The sequence below is a fragment of the Harmonia axyridis genome, chromosome X, assembly GCF_914767665.1.
Source record: "Harmonia axyridis chromosome X, icHarAxyr1.1, whole genome shotgun sequence".
NCBI classification, from domain to species: domain Eukaryota; kingdom Metazoa; phylum Arthropoda; class Insecta; order Coleoptera; family Coccinellidae; genus Harmonia; species Harmonia axyridis.
This window is the reverse complement of record NC_059508.1, coordinates 12,790,673-12,808,931: the sequence shown is the minus strand read 5'-3', so window position 1 is coordinate 12,808,931 and position 18,259 is coordinate 12,790,673. Positions and strand designations below refer to the sequence as shown.

Below are 18,259 nucleotides of genomic sequence, written 5' to 3'. Positions count from 1 at the left end.
ATGTTTTTTTTCCTTACCCACTAATAAGAATGTGTTTACTGTCTAAAAAAAGTCTAAAATTTAAATAAACCTTCTGTTGATAAATAAATATGTGAGATTATAACAATCTTTGTAATTTCAGATTTTATATTGAAACGCAACAAATTTTGTTCATCTGTAATCGATTCGTGTTTCATTTGTTTTTGATTGTTGCTCGAAAGCCATCGTTTTTTTGACTTTTGGGCTGCAATCAATCACAAAAGGAACGCTCAGTCATCAATCACCCAATTTAAAAAAAAATAAGAGTAGAAGGTAAGACATAATTCATATCATTTGGTTTTTCTAAATAATTCACAAAATGGCTTATTATTTCCTCCCTTTCATCGCAAAATATCTCGATTGTATAAAAATACATATAAAAAAGAGTAATGGCGGCAAGATTTTCACTCGTTTTGCGATTTCGTTGTATTTGTAATAATTTTACATTGCTGTTTATGATTGCCTCAAAAAATAAAAAAATGACCGAAAAAACAATTGTTTTGCCAACAACGGGTTCATGCAATATTTAAATTTTGAAAAAAAATTGGAAATCTCTGATTTGAAAAGGTCAAAATGTACAATTTGTCTGAAGAACCAAATTATATACGTATATTTTTCGAAGTTTATGAGAAAAACAGCGAACGGATAAATTTTTATTAAATTTTTGGATTTTACACTTTTCAAAACTTGAACTGTTCAAAAATGCTTTTCCTTGGGCGTCTAGAAAGATTTATTAGGTATTGAAAATAATGCATCAAAATGTCAAAAATTGTTGAAATATTTTTCTTATCATGTCATCAATTTCCTGATGAATATGTACCTTACACGAGAAATTATTTTTTCAGTTTGAATCCTTGTTTTTTTCTTTCTGATTTAATAGATTTTATTCCAGTGCTAGGAAATTTAATTCCATACCTGACAAGCTTTTTTTCTCGCACGTTTCCAAAGTTTATGGTTTATTATTTTCTTGAAATTCGTATTTGTGTAATTTTTGTGTGAGTTGATTAACTTAATCGAGTTATTCATACCGTGAACATACCACGATAATATCGTTCAGTTTGAGAGTTATCGTGTTCAAGATATTTTCGGTTCAGTTTTTCTTGTGCAGGTCACAATTTTTTGTTTTTAGAAGACCGAAAAAGTAAAAAAAAATAGGCTGCTAATTGAAAAAACTGAGCATCCTGTTGACCGAAAATTTTTTCATTACATATTGCTAAAACATTAAGGTAATTATAAATAATTAGATTTCTATAGCTTTCCCAACTGGAGGTAGGTATAGTGCACGGCTCCCCTGTATAGTATACAGGTAATCGTTAATATCTGAGATTTCATTATTCATTACTTTAAGGAGTGGTCCAAATTTTTATGACAGCAGTCATAAAAAAATCCCTCTATTTGCCTTGATGTTTTCAAACAGAACACCATGTAATTTTAACGTTTAACGTTTTATCTTCCGAATATAATATATGATGTAATAATCATCCTAAATGAGATATTATGACAAACGATTCTTCTCGCCTTGATCAATTACCAATTATTGTGAAGCAGATCTTATGTTGCTATTAGTTTTGCGGATTTACCAGTATGTTAATTATTAAGACGAATTTAAGATGTTTTCTACTTATGCTTGTCCATCTCATTTCATCCTATCCTACTCTTCAACTTGATATAAAAATAACCGAACGCTGGATGTACATTCTGCAGTGAAATCTTCGAGATGAAAGTGCTATTTCTATTTTTTTTCTTGTGCCTATCAACTTTTGCTCATGCATGGGTTGCAAGGGGTCAAACTGATAGTGAAAAAATGAAAGGTACATTTGCTTGAATTATTCTGATTCGAAATTAAAAAATATTTTTACTACGCCTTCAAATATCCCTAAGTACATGACAGTTCAATGTTGAAAATGCACTAGTCAATGGCGTAGTGAGAATTGAAGCTCCCTGCAGCAGAATCAATTTTAATGCCCCCTTGCTCAATGAAGATTTTAACAGTATCGACACAATTTTGTATTTAATAGATTACACTATATTTTTTCTACCCTTTCTATATATAATTTATTTTATTATTCGATCTCGATTTCATCGCTATTTTTCATGATTCATATTAGTATTCTCCGATTCATTTTGTCGATTGTAATCTTAAACAAGAAACGTTTAAAAGTATATATTTGCGAGTTCTAAAACTTTAACAAAGATGTCAGATGTGTTATTGTTTTTTTCAGGTCATCCAAATGAATGCTGGGTTGAAGATATTGGTTATATTGCCTCTGGGAGAACTATGAGATTGCCAAAACAATGTGCTGAAGTATCTTGTGAACAGAACGGCTCATACTCCATAACTGGGTATTTTTTTTATTCGAAAACATCATAAATGATTATTATCCGATATTCTCGAAAAAGAAAAAATGGAAAATAAATTTTTATTTCAATATTCCAAAAAAATCAAATAATCTTTCAATCTTGGATTTTCTATCCATAGATAAAATTCTAGGTTTATTGATATAGAATTATCCGCTTTCACAATTTGGATCTTTTTCCAATAAGAAAAAAGTAATTAATTATTTTCCAAAACTAATGATGCTATTACTGTATTCATTTATTTTTTACTTCACAGGTGTATTGTAGTCAATGTCGAGCCACCTTGTAAAGTGGACAAAGGTGATCTATCAAAGCCATATCCAGATTGTTGCTTCGAAATCCAATGTCCCAAAAAATCTGGACAAAAAAATTGAACGCAATAGGTTTTTCTTTTGAATATGTATCAGGTGTTGAATATTAAAATATAATGATAATACCTCTTGAATTATTTCAATGTTCACTATAATTTTTCGTAATTTCATGAGTTTTTTTTTTATAAAGGGTTTGTTACGACCACATTTGATATAAATGACCTAATGTATATTTTTATTCTTTATAATGCCATCAATAAATTGCTAAATTGCCTCTATAAAGTGGATATCCCTTTGGATGCCAAATTTTGTTCTGGTACAATGAAGAAACAATTATTTTGAAATCTAGTCACGTTGAAAAATCAAAAAAGAATTCCCAAGGTATTGATTGTTGTCAATGACCCAGATATCATTGATATTAGATTTAAGTGAAGTGACTTTATCAGTTATACTGTAGATTAACAGCTAAATATTTCATCCAGTTTCTCTAACAAAGAAAATTGAAAATTTCAGTGTTTTTTTTTTATTATTTCGAGTGAGTATTTGATTAGGTATATCATTTTTTCTAATTTTCGAATGAATCCAAACTTCATTCTGTAATTACACACATACACTTCTTATTTCATATTAAGGAACTAGCAATGTTTTAAAGGCTTATTATTATGATAATAATTAACTTTCATTGTCACTCAATGAGCCCTGGGCCTGGCGCAGAGATGGTACCGCCAGCGTCATACCACATTCTTTTATTCGTTAGAATTTAGAACCATACTTTAAAAGATGCGTACTAAAATTTCGGGACATAGAGTTAAGTCATATACATTGGATGTTGTTTGGAGAATGGACAAAAACGTGTTTCGTGTTTTGATAAAACATTATTTATAGAAAAAAAATACTAGGCAAGCAAAACAACGTGTTACAGTCCTGATTTTTTAAAAATAAATAGGCTGTTAAAATATAAGCATATTTTGAGGGGTTTTTGAGTACAGAGATACCGAAGTCGATATGGATTTTAAGTAGAAAAATTTCTGTTCACATTTAGAGGACCATTATTTCATATAGACAATGAGGTTTTCTCCTAAAAAACTCGAAGTATGTATTTTAATGTTTACAGAGGTTTTCGAGCTCGTAGATTTCGAACTGGATATCGATTTCCAGGTGAAATTTTCTTTACACATTAAAAACACAGTTCTGCACTTAATTTAAGTACATTTAAATCTATGCATACCCATTTTACAAACATTAGATTCCCCTACACCAAACAGCAGATTTAAAAATTTTCTCTGTCTGCCTTTTTTGGCGTATATGCTTAAATGTAGCGCATCCAGCAGCTTTTTTTAGGATTCGACTATGTGATGACATCTAGGGGGGATAGCTGAAAACTAGATTTGGCAGCGATCTACTCTTTACAGGATTCTTCTCGTGGATGGCTGCTACAAGATTCAGTTCAGTAAATTGCGTATAGATAGACTACAGGCCAATTTTCTACTGAATTGAATTTTTGGAAATTTTGAGTAAAACTGATATAATTGATGTGCCATCGCCTCTGTATTGAGTCTAACTGCATACATTCAAAATGATAATTCGTTTTCTATAATTCATAAGAATTCTGATTTATCGGTACTAAAATACTTGATCAGGTCCCTTCAAAAGATATTGTAGTTAAGACTTTTTAGGAGGGAACTTATTGCAGATGCTGATGATCTTCTCTCAAATTTTCCAGCCAATTTTTCCGAAAATATCAATTTATAGGCATGGTGTTCCGAAAAATTCGAACATTTCACAGTATTTTGAAATGACCTTCCGATTCCGAAGTAAGTATCGAATTCGGATAAAAAAAAATTGTACACGTGAAAAGCACACTTTTGTGTGACTGGAATGTCCCATTCCTAAAATCTTCAAAATTTCTGTTCGAATTTATCCAATTCACACAAGAAAATCACATTCACATATTCAGGAACATATTGAGAATGAAGAGAAATCCGGGTCGTAGATCTTTTCTAGGCCACCAAAATTCGAACACCAAATTTTTGGTTCTTCGTTCGAATTTACCCATTTCACACAAGAAAATCATATTCAAACACAAAAATTCGTATCAGGAACATATGATGAATGAGGAGATATCCGGGGCACTCCGGAGTGCCCCTTAAGAAATATGCACAGGCAACCTAAAATACAATGTGAAGTATTATATGTTGCTTGCTGAACGAAAATCAGGGGCGAGTACTCCTGCTCCTGATATACCTTCTCGGTCTCATGTGTTCCTGATACAAAATTCGTACACCAAATTCTTGTTGTTTCGTTCGAATTTACCCATTTCACACAAGAAAATCATATCCGAACACAAAAATTCGTATCAGGAACATATGATGAATGAGGAGATATCCGGGGCACTCCGGAGTGCCCCTTAAGAAATATGCACAGGCAACCTAAAATACAATGTGAAGTATTATATGTTGCTTGCTGAACGAAAATCAGGGGCGAGTACTCCTGCTCCTGATATACCTTCTCGGTCTCATGTGTTCCTGATACAAAATTCGTACACCAAATTCTTGTTGTTTCGTTCGAATTTACCCATTTCACACAAGAAAATCATATCCGAACACAAAAATTCGTATCAGGAACATATGATGAATTAGGAGATATCCAGGGCACTACGGAGTGCCCCTTAAGGAATATGCACAGGCAACCTAAAATACAATGTGAAGTATTATATGTTGCTTGCTGAACGAAAATCAGGGGCAAGTACTCCTGCTCCTGATATACCTTCTCGGTCTCATGTGTTCCTGATACAAAATTCGTACACCAAATTCTTGTTGTTTCGTTCGAATTTACTCATTTCACACAAGAAAATCATATCCGAACACAAAAATTCGTATCAGGAACATATGATGAATTAGGAGATATCCGGGGCACTCCGGAGTGCCCCTTAAGGAATATGCACAGGCAACCTAAAATACAATGTGAAGTATTATATGTTGCTTGCTGAACGAAAATCAGGGGCAAGTACTCCTGCTCCTGATATACCTTCTCGGTCTCATGTGTTCCTGATACAAAATTCGTACACCAAATTCTTGTTGTTTCGTTCGAATTTACTCATTTCACACAAGAAAATCATATCCGAACACAAAAATTCGTATCTGGAACATATGATGAATTAGGAGATATCCGGGGCACTCCGGAGTGCCCCTTAAGGAATATGCACAGGCAACCTAAAATACAATGTGAAGTATTATATGTTGCTTGCTGAACGAAAATCAGGGGCAAGTAATCCTGCTCCTGATATACCTTCTCGGTCTCATGTGTTCCTGATACAAAATTCGTACACCAAATTCTTGTTGTTTCGTTCGAATTTACTCATTTCACACAAGAAAATCATATCCGAACACAAAAATTCGTATCAGGAACATATGATGAATAAGAAGATATCCGGGGCACTCCGGAGTGCCCCTTGAGAAATATGCACAGGCAACCTAAAATACAATGTGAAGTATTATTTGTTGCTTGCTGAACGAAAATCAGGGGCAAGTACTCCTGCTCCTGATATACCTTCTCGGTCTCATGTGTTCCTGATACAAAATCCGTACACCAAATTCTTGTTGTTTCGTTCGAATTCACCCATTTCACACAATAAAATCATATCCAAACACAAAAATTCGTATCAGGAACATATGATGAATGAGGAGATATCCAGGGCACTCCGGAGTGCCCCTTGAGAAATATGCACAGGCAACCTAAATCAGGGGCAAGTACTCCTGCTCCTCATATACCTTCTCGGTCTCATGTGTTCCTGATACAGAGTTCGAACACCAAATTCGTTCGAATTTGGTGTTCGAAGTTCCTCCACACGAAAATCACATCCAAACACAAAAGTTCGGAACATATGATTTGGAACATATTTTTCTGTTTTTTAGAGTTTTCAAGATCAAAGATTCCGATTTAAGCGTTGATTCTTATGAGATATTTTTTCCTATCCATTTAAAGAACAATCAGTAGGTGGTTATGCAATTCAATTATGGAACGCAGTAACGACTTTCAGAAATTTTTAAATTATGTTATCAAAGTGATTATTTTTGTGAACACTTCGAGAAATTTAAAAAGAAAAGAATTCGATCCATATGTAACTGCTTTTTATATTAAAAAATTAAATGATCTTGATTGATGATTTAATAATTCGAAACAGATATTGATTTTGCTGACTGTATTTCAAATTGAACTTCGTACATCGCAAACGTTCGATTAGAAAATTAACATAATTTCTCTATCGTTTTCAATTGAATCATCAGTTTTTTATCATGAAGTTACTATGATCCTACAATGAGGATATATTTGGAAAAACTTTAAAATTCGGAATACAAAGTTTCTCTCATAATCCAGTCCTTTTCGCGCACTTGTTCTAAGTTCTAGGCAGTGGCGGATCTATGTTACTGTTTAGGGGTGGGATAGTGTTCTGAATAAAACCTTACCTTTCCTTTTTTTCCTGTATATAACAAAAAACCATGTAATTGAGGACGGCTTTAGAACAGTTATGTTTGCAATGAATCAAGCTACAATTAAAAAAAATAATTCCTAAAGTCGGCCAAAGGTTTCAAAATGAAAATGAACAACAAACATCGTTGAGATTTTGTAGGTTGTCTGTGTGTATATAACATATTTGTGGAAATTATTTTTTATGACTCCGTAACTATTGAGGCTAGGACTTTGAAGAAATATGTTGTATTAAGTACCAGTACTTGATAACAATGTAGAAATTCAAGTTCTATTTGCTATATTGCATAAAATAAACCATAGAATAAAGAGCTTGGAAATGAGATAAGGTAAAATAATGAACCCATTGTGTAAAATTGCAGTGTTTTTCAAAATGTATCAGACAATGCCGATGTTGGCAACACCGTTAATATCCCATGAAGTTATCGAATTTGTATCATTGTCCAAGCCAGAACCCATTACCCACAAATAGACTTTCGGTTTGCTCTATTCATAATTCAATAATTCGACTGTGCTTGTAGCATCAGCCAGTCCTAGTTGACCATATAGGCTGCTTTGTTAACCATTCACCTCTTGTTATTCATTCATAAAAACATAAGTAATAATTTGAAAATTTCTTTGAATAGATAACTAAAAAAGACTGATATTCAGAAAAAAATATTAGAAATAATAAACCAATTGTAAATACCGATCTGTTTACAATTTGTATATTCTGTGTGCTTTCAATTGAAAGCGAAAAGTACGTCCCATCGTAAAAAAAAAGATAAAAATTCAGTGACTGTTATCAACGCTCGATTTTGTCCTTGGAATTTCAAATGATTGGATATAGTTCTATTCTGCAACATGAAAGAGGTGAGTTTAAACTCTTAAATTTGTATAAATAGTAGATGTGGGTCAGAAAGTGTTCTTTGAAAAATATGTAATAAATAATTCGGTGTAGACTTTTGGTGATATGGATATCCTAAAGGTAAAACTCGATAAAAATTGCTATATTAGTAATAATACAGCATATTTTCATGAAAATTTTACAAAATCTGAATTTATATATAAAAGAAACAGTACTCAATTATTTGCAGTATTTGAATTCTCAAATTATTAAATTCTTCATTTTTCATTCAAATCCAAAATACTGGGGAACATATTATTCCTTTTGGTTTTACCTAGAACTGAGAACTCATTTATCAATGTTTCATCAATTCTACAATATTTTCATTGGACATTTCTCTGAGAACAAAATATTGATATAATTGCTGTTTGAGATAATTCCCAAGAAATGGTGAATAAATTTTAAGGCTTTGGTCGATTAAAGTCAATATTTCATGTAGTTGTAAACTGGGAAAACCTTATATGTGATAATTTTTATCAACTGTCACACTGAGGAACTGAAGGTTACTAGGTATATAATAATGATAGTATATGCATATTACGCTTTAATTACAATTATCTTTTGAATTTCCAAATAATTCTAGATTACGGAATCAAATCTAATCTTAGTAGAGTAAGATTAAAATTTGCATGGTCAGATATTTTTATCTTTCATTATAATGCCTTTTAATACTCTAATTACCACATCATTTCATTAATAATGCAAACTTCCACGCTGATACAGTTTTACAATTCATAAATGAGTGAAAATACAAAAAAATGTGAGTAGGTTTAACAGAAATTGAACATTTATCTCAATTTTTCAATTTTGAAATAAAAATCATTGAAATTATTCTTGCAGCAATTCTTCATAGGGGGACATAAATATTTTATGAAGTTCATTATGCTTTGAAAAGTAATTTCATAGTTATTTGTCGAAATATAAAAAAAGTCATAAAATATTCATCATTATCATTAATGATATTCTGCCGAATAATGATCTTTCGAAATTCCTTTTATCTCTGATTTTCTTGAGCTTATGAAATATTGGATGACAGGTATAAAATGTTATTCTTTGAGGAGAATTCAATATCATTTACCTTATCTTAAGAAATATTGACTAATTGCATTTTTTGCAATAATACTCATATAATAATTCAATTGTTGTCGGTATCATTTCAATAATCAAAACAATAATGAATCTGTTATTGTGTGCTCGAAGAACATAATTGAACAATTGGAAGATTAGTCACATCATACATACCCAATCTATCGACTGATATAACATAAAGAGAGAGCACTTCAGAATTAGTAAGATAAAAAAAATAACATTGGAATCTAGGGAGACAACAAATACAATATCCAAAAATGGGCTATTATGTAAAAGAATTATTCACTTCCGTTCAATGAAGAAAGTGAATATTTTCAAAAAAATATTCCTAAAAAAATAGGAGTTGAAAATTAAGACTGAAAGAAGAAGCTTTAGGCAAGTGACGTCACTTGGAAGTATAAAAATCAATTGCCATATACGAAAGCATTTGTTTTCATTGAATCAAAATAACAAAATCGGACATTCAAATATTGTATTGATTAATTAGAATAAAATATAAAATTTTCAGCAAAATATTAGACTCAAAGGAATGAAAATAAGACTGTTTTAACGTGAGTAATTAACCGAATATAATTTAATTGAGAAGAATACTTTGATCCATTACATTCTTAATACTATATTTGAATAAGGGTGGAATTTAATATCGTTTTCAAAGACAAGATAGAGAAATGAATTTGTGGAAAAAAAATTTCTATTTCATTCTAGAAAATTTCGGAATTGGCAGCAAAAAACTAAACACAAAGTGATGATAATATTAATGACACCGGAGTTTACTTTAAATTGACGTCATCGCAATTCGTTTGTCATCACATAGAATAGGTATGACTTATTTGAGTTTTTAGAGCTTCTTTGTTTAATGCCAAATTTTTTTGTTAGATTGATGTATATATGTATAAAGTATATGAGGATGTCATTAAATATAGGACAAATTTCGGCAGAATGTACTTACTTTTTCCTTGCAAGCGTTGGATGAAATCGATCTTGGGATTCATTCAGATTTCGAAAATGGTTTTAGATGCAGTGGAAATTCCAGAAGTTGATTTTCCACACGTGTTATGGGAATCAGCGAAACAATTAGATCTATAAATCCAAGGTTCCCCAACCACATTTCAAAATGATTGAAACATTCCAGAATATAATCTATCAATCCAGTTAAGCTCCTGTAATTGTGAATTGTGATCAGTTGACCAAACTCCGATATTGATCGTATTCTCGCAACAATCAACTTTTTCTAATCTTGATCTTTTATCTATGAACATCTCGAGAAGAGGTTACTGGTTCACAATTGTCCAGTCCACCTGTGTCGATCATTCCCAAATTTTGATTTATGGTTGAAGGTACAGCCCAGGTAGATTCGACTGCGTTGCTACACAAACAGTGTCTCCGAATATTTACTTTGAGTTTTGTAGTGTATGTGTTTCGGTGCTCGAAGATTAGGAAAAAACTTTAGTGCCAATAATCTTGAGCGAAGGTTACAAAGGTGAGGTGATGAATATTCATGAAAATATTCATTAAGGTACTTAAAAATGCAACGCGTTGTCATCCATGTTAAAGCTGAATTTTCTATCTTGATATCGATTGAAGTAGTAAGTGTTAATTCATTTATAATAATATTTCTATGTGGAATTTTCAACTAACACATCGCAAGTTTCCACTTGGATATCGATAACGATTAACATTATAATTCACCTTCAACAAACATAAGAAATAGAGCGACAATACAACGAAAACACAATACAGTGCTTTATCTTTAAAACTGCATATAACTATACATATATTGCCATTACAAATCTATCTTTTATATGGGTACCAAATTTCATTGAGCATTCATTTGTAAGAACACAATCAGATACTCTGAAAACCGCTTGAAGAAAGCTATCAGTATATGAACAACGTAATTGAATAGAAAAAAATTATTCTATTTTTTTTTCGAATTTTCTCTTGATTTTTTTTAACGTTTTGATGATGCTAAGCTACTACTTACCTACCAAGCATGAAAATTTGCGAGAGGCTTGACATTGTTATGCATGCATGTTATGCATGCAAAATTTCAACTCGTTTGTTTCTGTTGACACTAAAATAGGTATTTTTTTATATTTCCTACTTGAATATTCTGCAGATCAGGTGCTGTTTTCAGCATGAATTTGTTATTTCCTTTCAACAACCACAATTTCAACTATGAAATTATATATAACATCTGTTAATTTTTAATGAAAATACAAATTTTCATCGTTTCCCATTTATAACAGATCAATATGTCAATTATGTTCCAATTTGAACTGTAACAGGCCAATCAAAAAGTCCCCGGTCTACAATAGTAAAACACATTTTTTTGGTAAAATTCGATTTTATTATTCAACATAGTTGCCTTCGAGAGCGATACAGCGATTATAGCGATTTTCCAACTTTTCGATACCATTTTTGTAGTACGATTTGTCTTTCGCTTCAAAATAGGCATCAGTTTCGGCGATTACTTCTTCATTGGCGCTAAATTTCTTCCCAGCGAACATTCATTTCACCACGTTTAAACTTAGCATACCAATCAATGATGGTTGATTTTCCTGGTGCAGACCCCGGAAACTGTTCATCAAGCCAAGATTTTGCTTCAACTGTATATTTTCCATCAAAAAGCAAAATTTTATCAGCACAAGAAATTCTTTTTTTTCCATATTTTTTCAAATAACAGAAGTAGCTACACTCACAACGCAATATCTCACAAACTAATGGTCGGACTGCTGTCAAATTTTGTCACGTATCGTTTGAAGGTTGGTACTAATTAAAAATCATATGGATTTAATACTAGCACCGCCTGGGGACTTTCCAATTGGCCTAATACCTACTAGTTCCTGGAAAATAATAAATAAATAATGTAAATTATCTAATGTTACTTGAGATAAATTAAACGCTCTACAGAATTTGAAGCTGCAGCAATGTTTCCAAGAATTAATTCTCATTCAATACAAATTCTTTTTTTTAATATTGTACCTATATTATCATCTTTTTGATAAATAATTTTTATTAATTGGGTTGATGCACATACAGCCAGTCCTTGAATAAGGCATAAACTATTAAGAGGTTCATAGTTCAAATGCCAAATATTAACCAATTTAATTTTTGGTTTTCCTATCCGAAAAAAAGCGTTGATGCGGTAAAGCCAGACATTTTCAATTAAACTTCATATTTCCCGTGGCATATACATTAACGCAACTTGTCAGATGAAATATGGAGATCAATCTAAATTTCGCCAAATCAAATCTGTCAGAGGATGTGATAGGTACAAGTAGACGCCCCTCAGTATGAATTGATAAAATTCCAAATGCGTTTTGCGTGTAGTCCACTGAAAATTTGTCTGCATAATAAATAGGGGAAAATGACCCGATGAAATATTCATAGCCCCTTGCTACCTCAGATCACTACTGTCCGTCAATTTTGTAGACTCTCATGTGTACCATTATGCAAAATAAGTGTATCAATCAAAATCAAGTTGAATGATGCAACCGTTAAAATAAGCGAATCCTAAAACCAGTTTATTGGTTATGACACCGAATTGGTATACATACATGACGTTGGCCTTTCATATTTCGGGAATGGATAGGATATACAGGGTGTCCCGGGAATAACTGTACACACTCTTAACAGACGTAGAGTATTAGGCAAATTGAAAAGTCTGAATCACATAAGGCGGTGCTAGTATTAAATCAATATGGTTTTTAGTTAGTACCAACCTTCAAACGATACGTGTCAAAATTTGACTGTAGTCCGACCATTAGTTTGTGAGATATTGCGTTGTGAGTGTAGCTACATTTGTTATTTGAAAAAAGATGGAACAAAGAATTTCGTGTGCTGATAAAATATTGCTTTTGAAGGGAAAAATACAATCGAAGCAAAATCTTGGCTTGTTGAAGAGTTTCCGGGGTCTGCACCAGGAAAATCAATCATCATTGATTGGTATGCTAAGTTTAAACGTGGTGAAATGAGCACCGTAGAAGAAGAACGCAGTGGACGCTCAAAAGATGCTGTCACCGAGGAAAAACTCAAAAAAGCTCATAAAATTATTTCGAATGACTCTAAAGTGAAGTTGATAGAGATAGCAGACATTGTGAAGATATCATCTGAACGTATACATCATATCATTCACGAATATTTGTACATAAGAAAGCTGTGTGCAAAATGGGTGCCGCGCGATCTGACAATCGATCAAAAGCAACAACGTGTTAATGAATCTGAGCAATGTTTGAAGCTGTTTGAGTGCAATAAACCTGAATATTTGCGTCGATATGTGACAATGGATGAAACATGGCTTCATCATTTCACTTCGGAGTCCAATCGACAGTCAGCTGAGTGGACTGCACACGATGAACTGAATCAAAAGCGAGGAAGAACTCAACAGTCAGCTGGCAAGGTTATGTCATCAATATTCTGGGATGCGCAAGGTATAATATTCATTGATTACCTTCAAGAGAGCCAGACCATCAACAGCGATTATAATATAGCGTAATGGATCGTTTAAAGTATGAAATCGTTGAAAAACCCGTGTCACAAATCTATAAAAACAATGGCAAAATTGCATGAATTGTGCTTCGAATTCCATCAGTTACCAATTAGATTCAATTATTGGTTTTGCCATCAACACAATCTCATCAAACTAGATTATGTGTCATTGGCAGTAATATCGTTTCCACAGGTTCGATTCCCAATAGATAGAATACTTTTTTTTCGTTCGGCAGTTTCCAGTGAATTTTTTTCAGTCAGAATATTTTATGTTTTTTTTTCTTAGGTGCAATGGCGGACTTTCGGAGTCAAACGGAACTTGTGGATGAAGTGACACCTTTAAAAAAGAAATCAACTCATTGGCGAGGGCTGGTTGCCTATTGGATCCTTGGACTATGCAACAATTTCGGTTATGTTGTGATGCTCACAGCAGCTGACGATATTATCAAAAGTCACTCTGACAGTCATGTGAGTAACACTAAATTAAATAATACCATATGTGTATATGAAGTTTTTGAAGCACTTGATAGTGCAAATATGAGCAGAGAAGGAAAATTTCGTTTTTTTTTGTGGTAGTCTAGTTGGGTTTCCACCTGACGCTTCGTCTACTACTGCAGAAGGATTCTTCAGAGGTAGCACTCTAGATCATGATGAATAGTGACGTAGCGCACTTACACTTGCACTAGCATTTGGAACTCTTATTGCAGGGTTATAGTTGAGGTCTCCTCCATAGATCTGTCATAGATCAGAATCATTGCAGCTCTGTTAGCCCTCCGGGAACTGCGACCAAATTCATCTTTTGTTTTTAACCCAACCTATTCATACAAATCCAAGGAGGTCGTCGATACTGTTAACGAAGCCGATGACATCCTTAGGAGCCTTGGTTGTTACTTACGCATATGAGACCAGTCAACCCTGGACATTTGCACACTATGTTTCTACCTCCTGTCCACAGGGCCTGCAAATATAATCTGCTGACTTACCCATTCAGTAGAAAAGTCAGTGCCTTGTCTGCAGTCCCACCATTACCCGAAGCTCAGCTCGTGGTAGCTTCAAGAGCTTCTTGAAATAGGTCGGTGAAAGCACCTCAAATTCCTTTGCCTGAGTAAGACCACTAGTGTTATTCTATAGTCCCACTCCCATTGTTGGACCGCTGGCTCATATTAGTCTTTTCCAAGACCTCAAAATGGCTCAGGACTAACAGGTCTTAACCTTGATGCTGTTTTCGCAAGTTCGTCGGCTTTTTCGTTTCCTTCAATACCACAATACCTTGGTAGAGTTACGTTATTTCCCACCATGATTCATTGACATGTGGAATTAGCCGTGGCACACCCAACTATTTGAAAGATTCCAACCAAAATGTCTGTTTTTTGTTATAGGACGAGAGGAAAGGTGCAAGAGATTGTATACACTTGTCAACTGGGGCTATTTTGTTAGCTGACATACTTCCAGCGTTGTTTGTTAAATTGTTAGCCCCTTTTATACCATTTTTTGTTCAGTAAGTAGAATAAAAGTTAGAACCTTATATCTCGATGGTGTGAAAATTGTACCTAAGTAGAATTTTCCAACATTTTCAGCGTTCGTGTAGGTCTGTGCATTATAGTAGCTGGTGCGGGGTTCCTCATGGTTGCCTTCAGTGATAATATAACCATGTCCATAGCAGGAGTGGTGCTGACATCCTTCTGCTCTGGTTTAGGGGAAGTGACCTTCTTGCAGTACAGTGCATTTTATGACAAGTAAGTTATACACGCAGGGCCGACCCTTATCTACTCCTTTGACATCACTTTTCCACTTGTCCAAGTGCCTTACCTTACCCCACATATATCCTTAAAATGTGAAAATATTATTTCAGCAATCTTATGAGTAAAATTTTTATTTTTTTTTTAATTTTTTTTTTAATAATTTCTTGAACATATAGGTATTGGATTTTTCAGGAATGTTGTATCTACGTGGAGTTCTGGAACAGGTGGTGCTGGAGTAATCGGTGCAGCAACATACACAATTCTGAACACTTTTGGAATGAAGAACACATTATTGATCATGTTGATTGTTCCAATAACTATGGGAATTTCGTAAGATCAAATTCAAATTTTAGTCAGTTCATAAATATTCTGAATGAATCCATCATTTTTGTAGATTCTGGATTATTCTTCCCCGACCCTCTGATGAAGACAAGAAAATGGTGGAAATCCAAAAGAGAGTTAACTTAGAAGAAGTTGATAGCCCTTTGAGAAGTTTCTCCAAAAAAGTGAAAAAGATACCAAGCCTAATGAAGTTTATCATACCTTTATGTACTGTATACTTATTCGAGTACTTCATAAATCAAGGAACTGTAAGTAAATTGATAATATGATATTTCAACTTTCATCTTTATTTTTTTTTCAGTTCGAGTTGATAAAAATCAAAAATGACTTCGTTCATCCTGATAAACAGTATCATTGGCTTCAAGTGGATTATCAGATTGGAGTATTTTTGTCTAGGTCATCTGTGAATTTATTCCATGTCAGACATATTTGGGTATTCTCTTTACTGCAGCTGTTGAATGTAGTTATCTTCACAACAGAAGCTATGTATTATTACATTCCATACTTTTGGATTATTCTGGCTCTCACATTTTGGGAAGGCCTTTTGGGAGGTGCAGCATATGTCAACACATTTTACAGGATTTCTGCAGAGGTAACTTCCATTCCAAATTATCTGCTCATGAATTTGGATATAAAGGGTGTTTTTTTTCGAGGTATATAACTTTAAGTTGGCATTACTGTTCAAGATGGCGACCGATTTAACAGCTGTCAAGTGATTTATTCCCACTTCCCAGTTTGGTTTGGCAATTCATCATGAATAGACTCACGCCTGAACAACGCTTGCAAATTCTATTATGGAGATAATGGTTCTGTGCGGAATACGTATCGCGCACTACGTCCATTAGCGATGAAGCGCACTTCTGGTTGAATGGCTACGTCAACAAACAAAACTGCCGCATTTGGAGTGAAGCTAATCCTCAAGTGTATGTCGAAACACCGTTACATCCAGAAAAACTGACTGTTTGGTGCGCTTTATGGGCTGGTGGAATCATTGGTCCGTACTTCTTCAAAAACGATGATGGCCAGAACGTTACAGTCAATGGTGATCGGTATAGAGCCATGATTACTAACTTTTTCATTCCTGAATTGAACAACCATTATGTCCAGGAGCTGTGGTTCCAACAAGACGGCGCAACATGCCACACAGCTCGTGCCACAATCGATTTATTGAAAGACACGTTTGGTGACTGCCTAATTTTACGTTTTGGACCTGTGAATTGGCCTTCAAGATCTTGTGATTTAACACCGCTAGACTACTTTCTGCGGGGCTATGTAAAGTCATTGGTCTATGCGGATAAAGCACAAACCCTTGACTATTTGGAAGACAACATTCGCCGTGTTATTGCCGATATACGGCCACAAATATTGGAATAAGTCATCGAAAATTGGACGTCCAGATTGGACTACATCCGAGCCAGCGGTGGCGGTCATATGCCAGAAATCATATTTAAAATGTAATGCCACAAGATTATCTTACGGATAAATAAAATTCATGTCAATCGAATAATCCATCGTTGTTTTATTGCAATTTAAAGTTCTATAGCTCTAAAAAAAACACCCTTTATATATAAAATTTATACCATGGTTTTGTAATTGTTGTTTGTTTGATACTGATCTATTTTTTGTTTTTTTTTTCAGTCCAAGGAGGAAGATAAACAATTCTCCCTAGCTGCTACCTCATTCTCAGATAGTATTGGGATCAGCATGGCTGGAGTTCTTGCTATATATGCTCATAACAAAATCTGTGATATGCCACTTCCAAGTGGTGCATAATAATGTATCAGTATTATTCGGCATTCCGAAAATTGAATTTCAAACTCGGGACATTTTTTCCGGTATATATATTATATTCTCTCGTAATTAGTTAAGATACGAAAAATTTGTTTCGAAAAACGAATTCAAGACTGGAATAACTCAATTAATTTATTTGTACGATCGATTTCTCATTTTTTTTTATTCAACTCAACCAGATATCTTCGTTCAAGGACTTCATTGAAGATTTGGCATCTTTTCAGAAGTTATGAGTTCGATATAAAACTCAAGAAATAATTTCCAGGCAATGCTCAAGATTATGTATGTCTTAGCAAACTAATGAACGTAGTATTTTTTAATAGGAATAAAAAAAACTCCAGTCCTAATTTTAGTGATTACTATTATGAAATTATAAAGGTTTCTATTGTGAAATATATTTTTTTTTAATAAACAATCTTTTCATTATACATATCCACATTTTGAATGAATAACGCATCCACCATAAGACCTAGTATATCTCAGATGCTCATATATTCTATATATATATATATATATCTAAGAGATATATTCTGAAACATAAAATGGAGTACTGACTAGAGACTTTATAGTGGCTTTTTTTATCGTTTGAAATGTGTCGAAATTCGAAACTTTCCATAGAAAAAAAGACTAATAGTGGAAATTTGAACGTAATCTAGATTGACACAAGGTGTTATATTTTAAATTATCAGTCCAGATGCAATTTTGTTTCTGTAACGATAGATAACTCTATATGTATTCACCCA

The 18,259-nt window shown here is 33.4% G+C and overlaps 2 protein-coding genes across 6 annotated transcripts; both read left to right on the top strand.

Annotated features, from left to right (window-relative positions):
* The first annotated feature begins 1,559 nt into the window (after positions 1 to 1,559).
* LOC123685981 (U-scoloptoxin(16)-Ssd1a-like) lies at positions 1,560 to 2,810 on the top strand. Its single transcript, XM_045625880.1, has 3 exons — positions 1,560 to 1,829; positions 2,241 to 2,361; positions 2,633 to 2,810. The coding sequence occupies exons 1-3, from the start codon at positions 1,736 to 1,738 to the stop codon at positions 2,748 to 2,750; spliced, it is 333 nt and encodes a 110-aa protein (XP_045481836.1). The 5' UTR covers positions 1,560 to 1,735; the 3' UTR covers positions 2,751 to 2,810.
* A 313-nt stretch (positions 2,811 to 3,123) lies between these two features.
* Positions 3,124 to 17,944, top strand: LOC123685980 (battenin). 5 transcript variants are annotated; one of them, XM_045625877.1, is made up of 8 exons: positions 3,124 to 3,222; positions 13,928 to 14,109; positions 15,021 to 15,139; positions 15,219 to 15,377; positions 15,576 to 15,713; positions 15,778 to 15,973; positions 16,027 to 16,317; positions 17,364 to 17,944. In XM_045625877.1, the coding sequence occupies exons 2-8, from the start codon at positions 13,933 to 13,935 to the stop codon at positions 17,496 to 17,498; spliced, it is 1,215 nt and encodes a 404-aa protein (XP_045481833.1). In that variant the 5' UTR covers positions 3,124 to 3,222; positions 13,928 to 13,932; the 3' UTR covers positions 17,499 to 17,944. The 5 variants fall into 5 exon arrangements, with proteins under 5 accessions (XP_045481833.1, XP_045481831.1, XP_045481835.1 ...); XM_045625875.1 differs by lacking the exon at positions 3,124 to 3,222 and adding an exon at positions 7,714 to 8,027; XM_045625879.1 differs by lacking the exon at positions 3,124 to 3,222 and adding an exon at positions 8,124 to 8,142.
* The last annotated feature ends 315 nt before the right edge of the window (positions 17,945 to 18,259 follow it).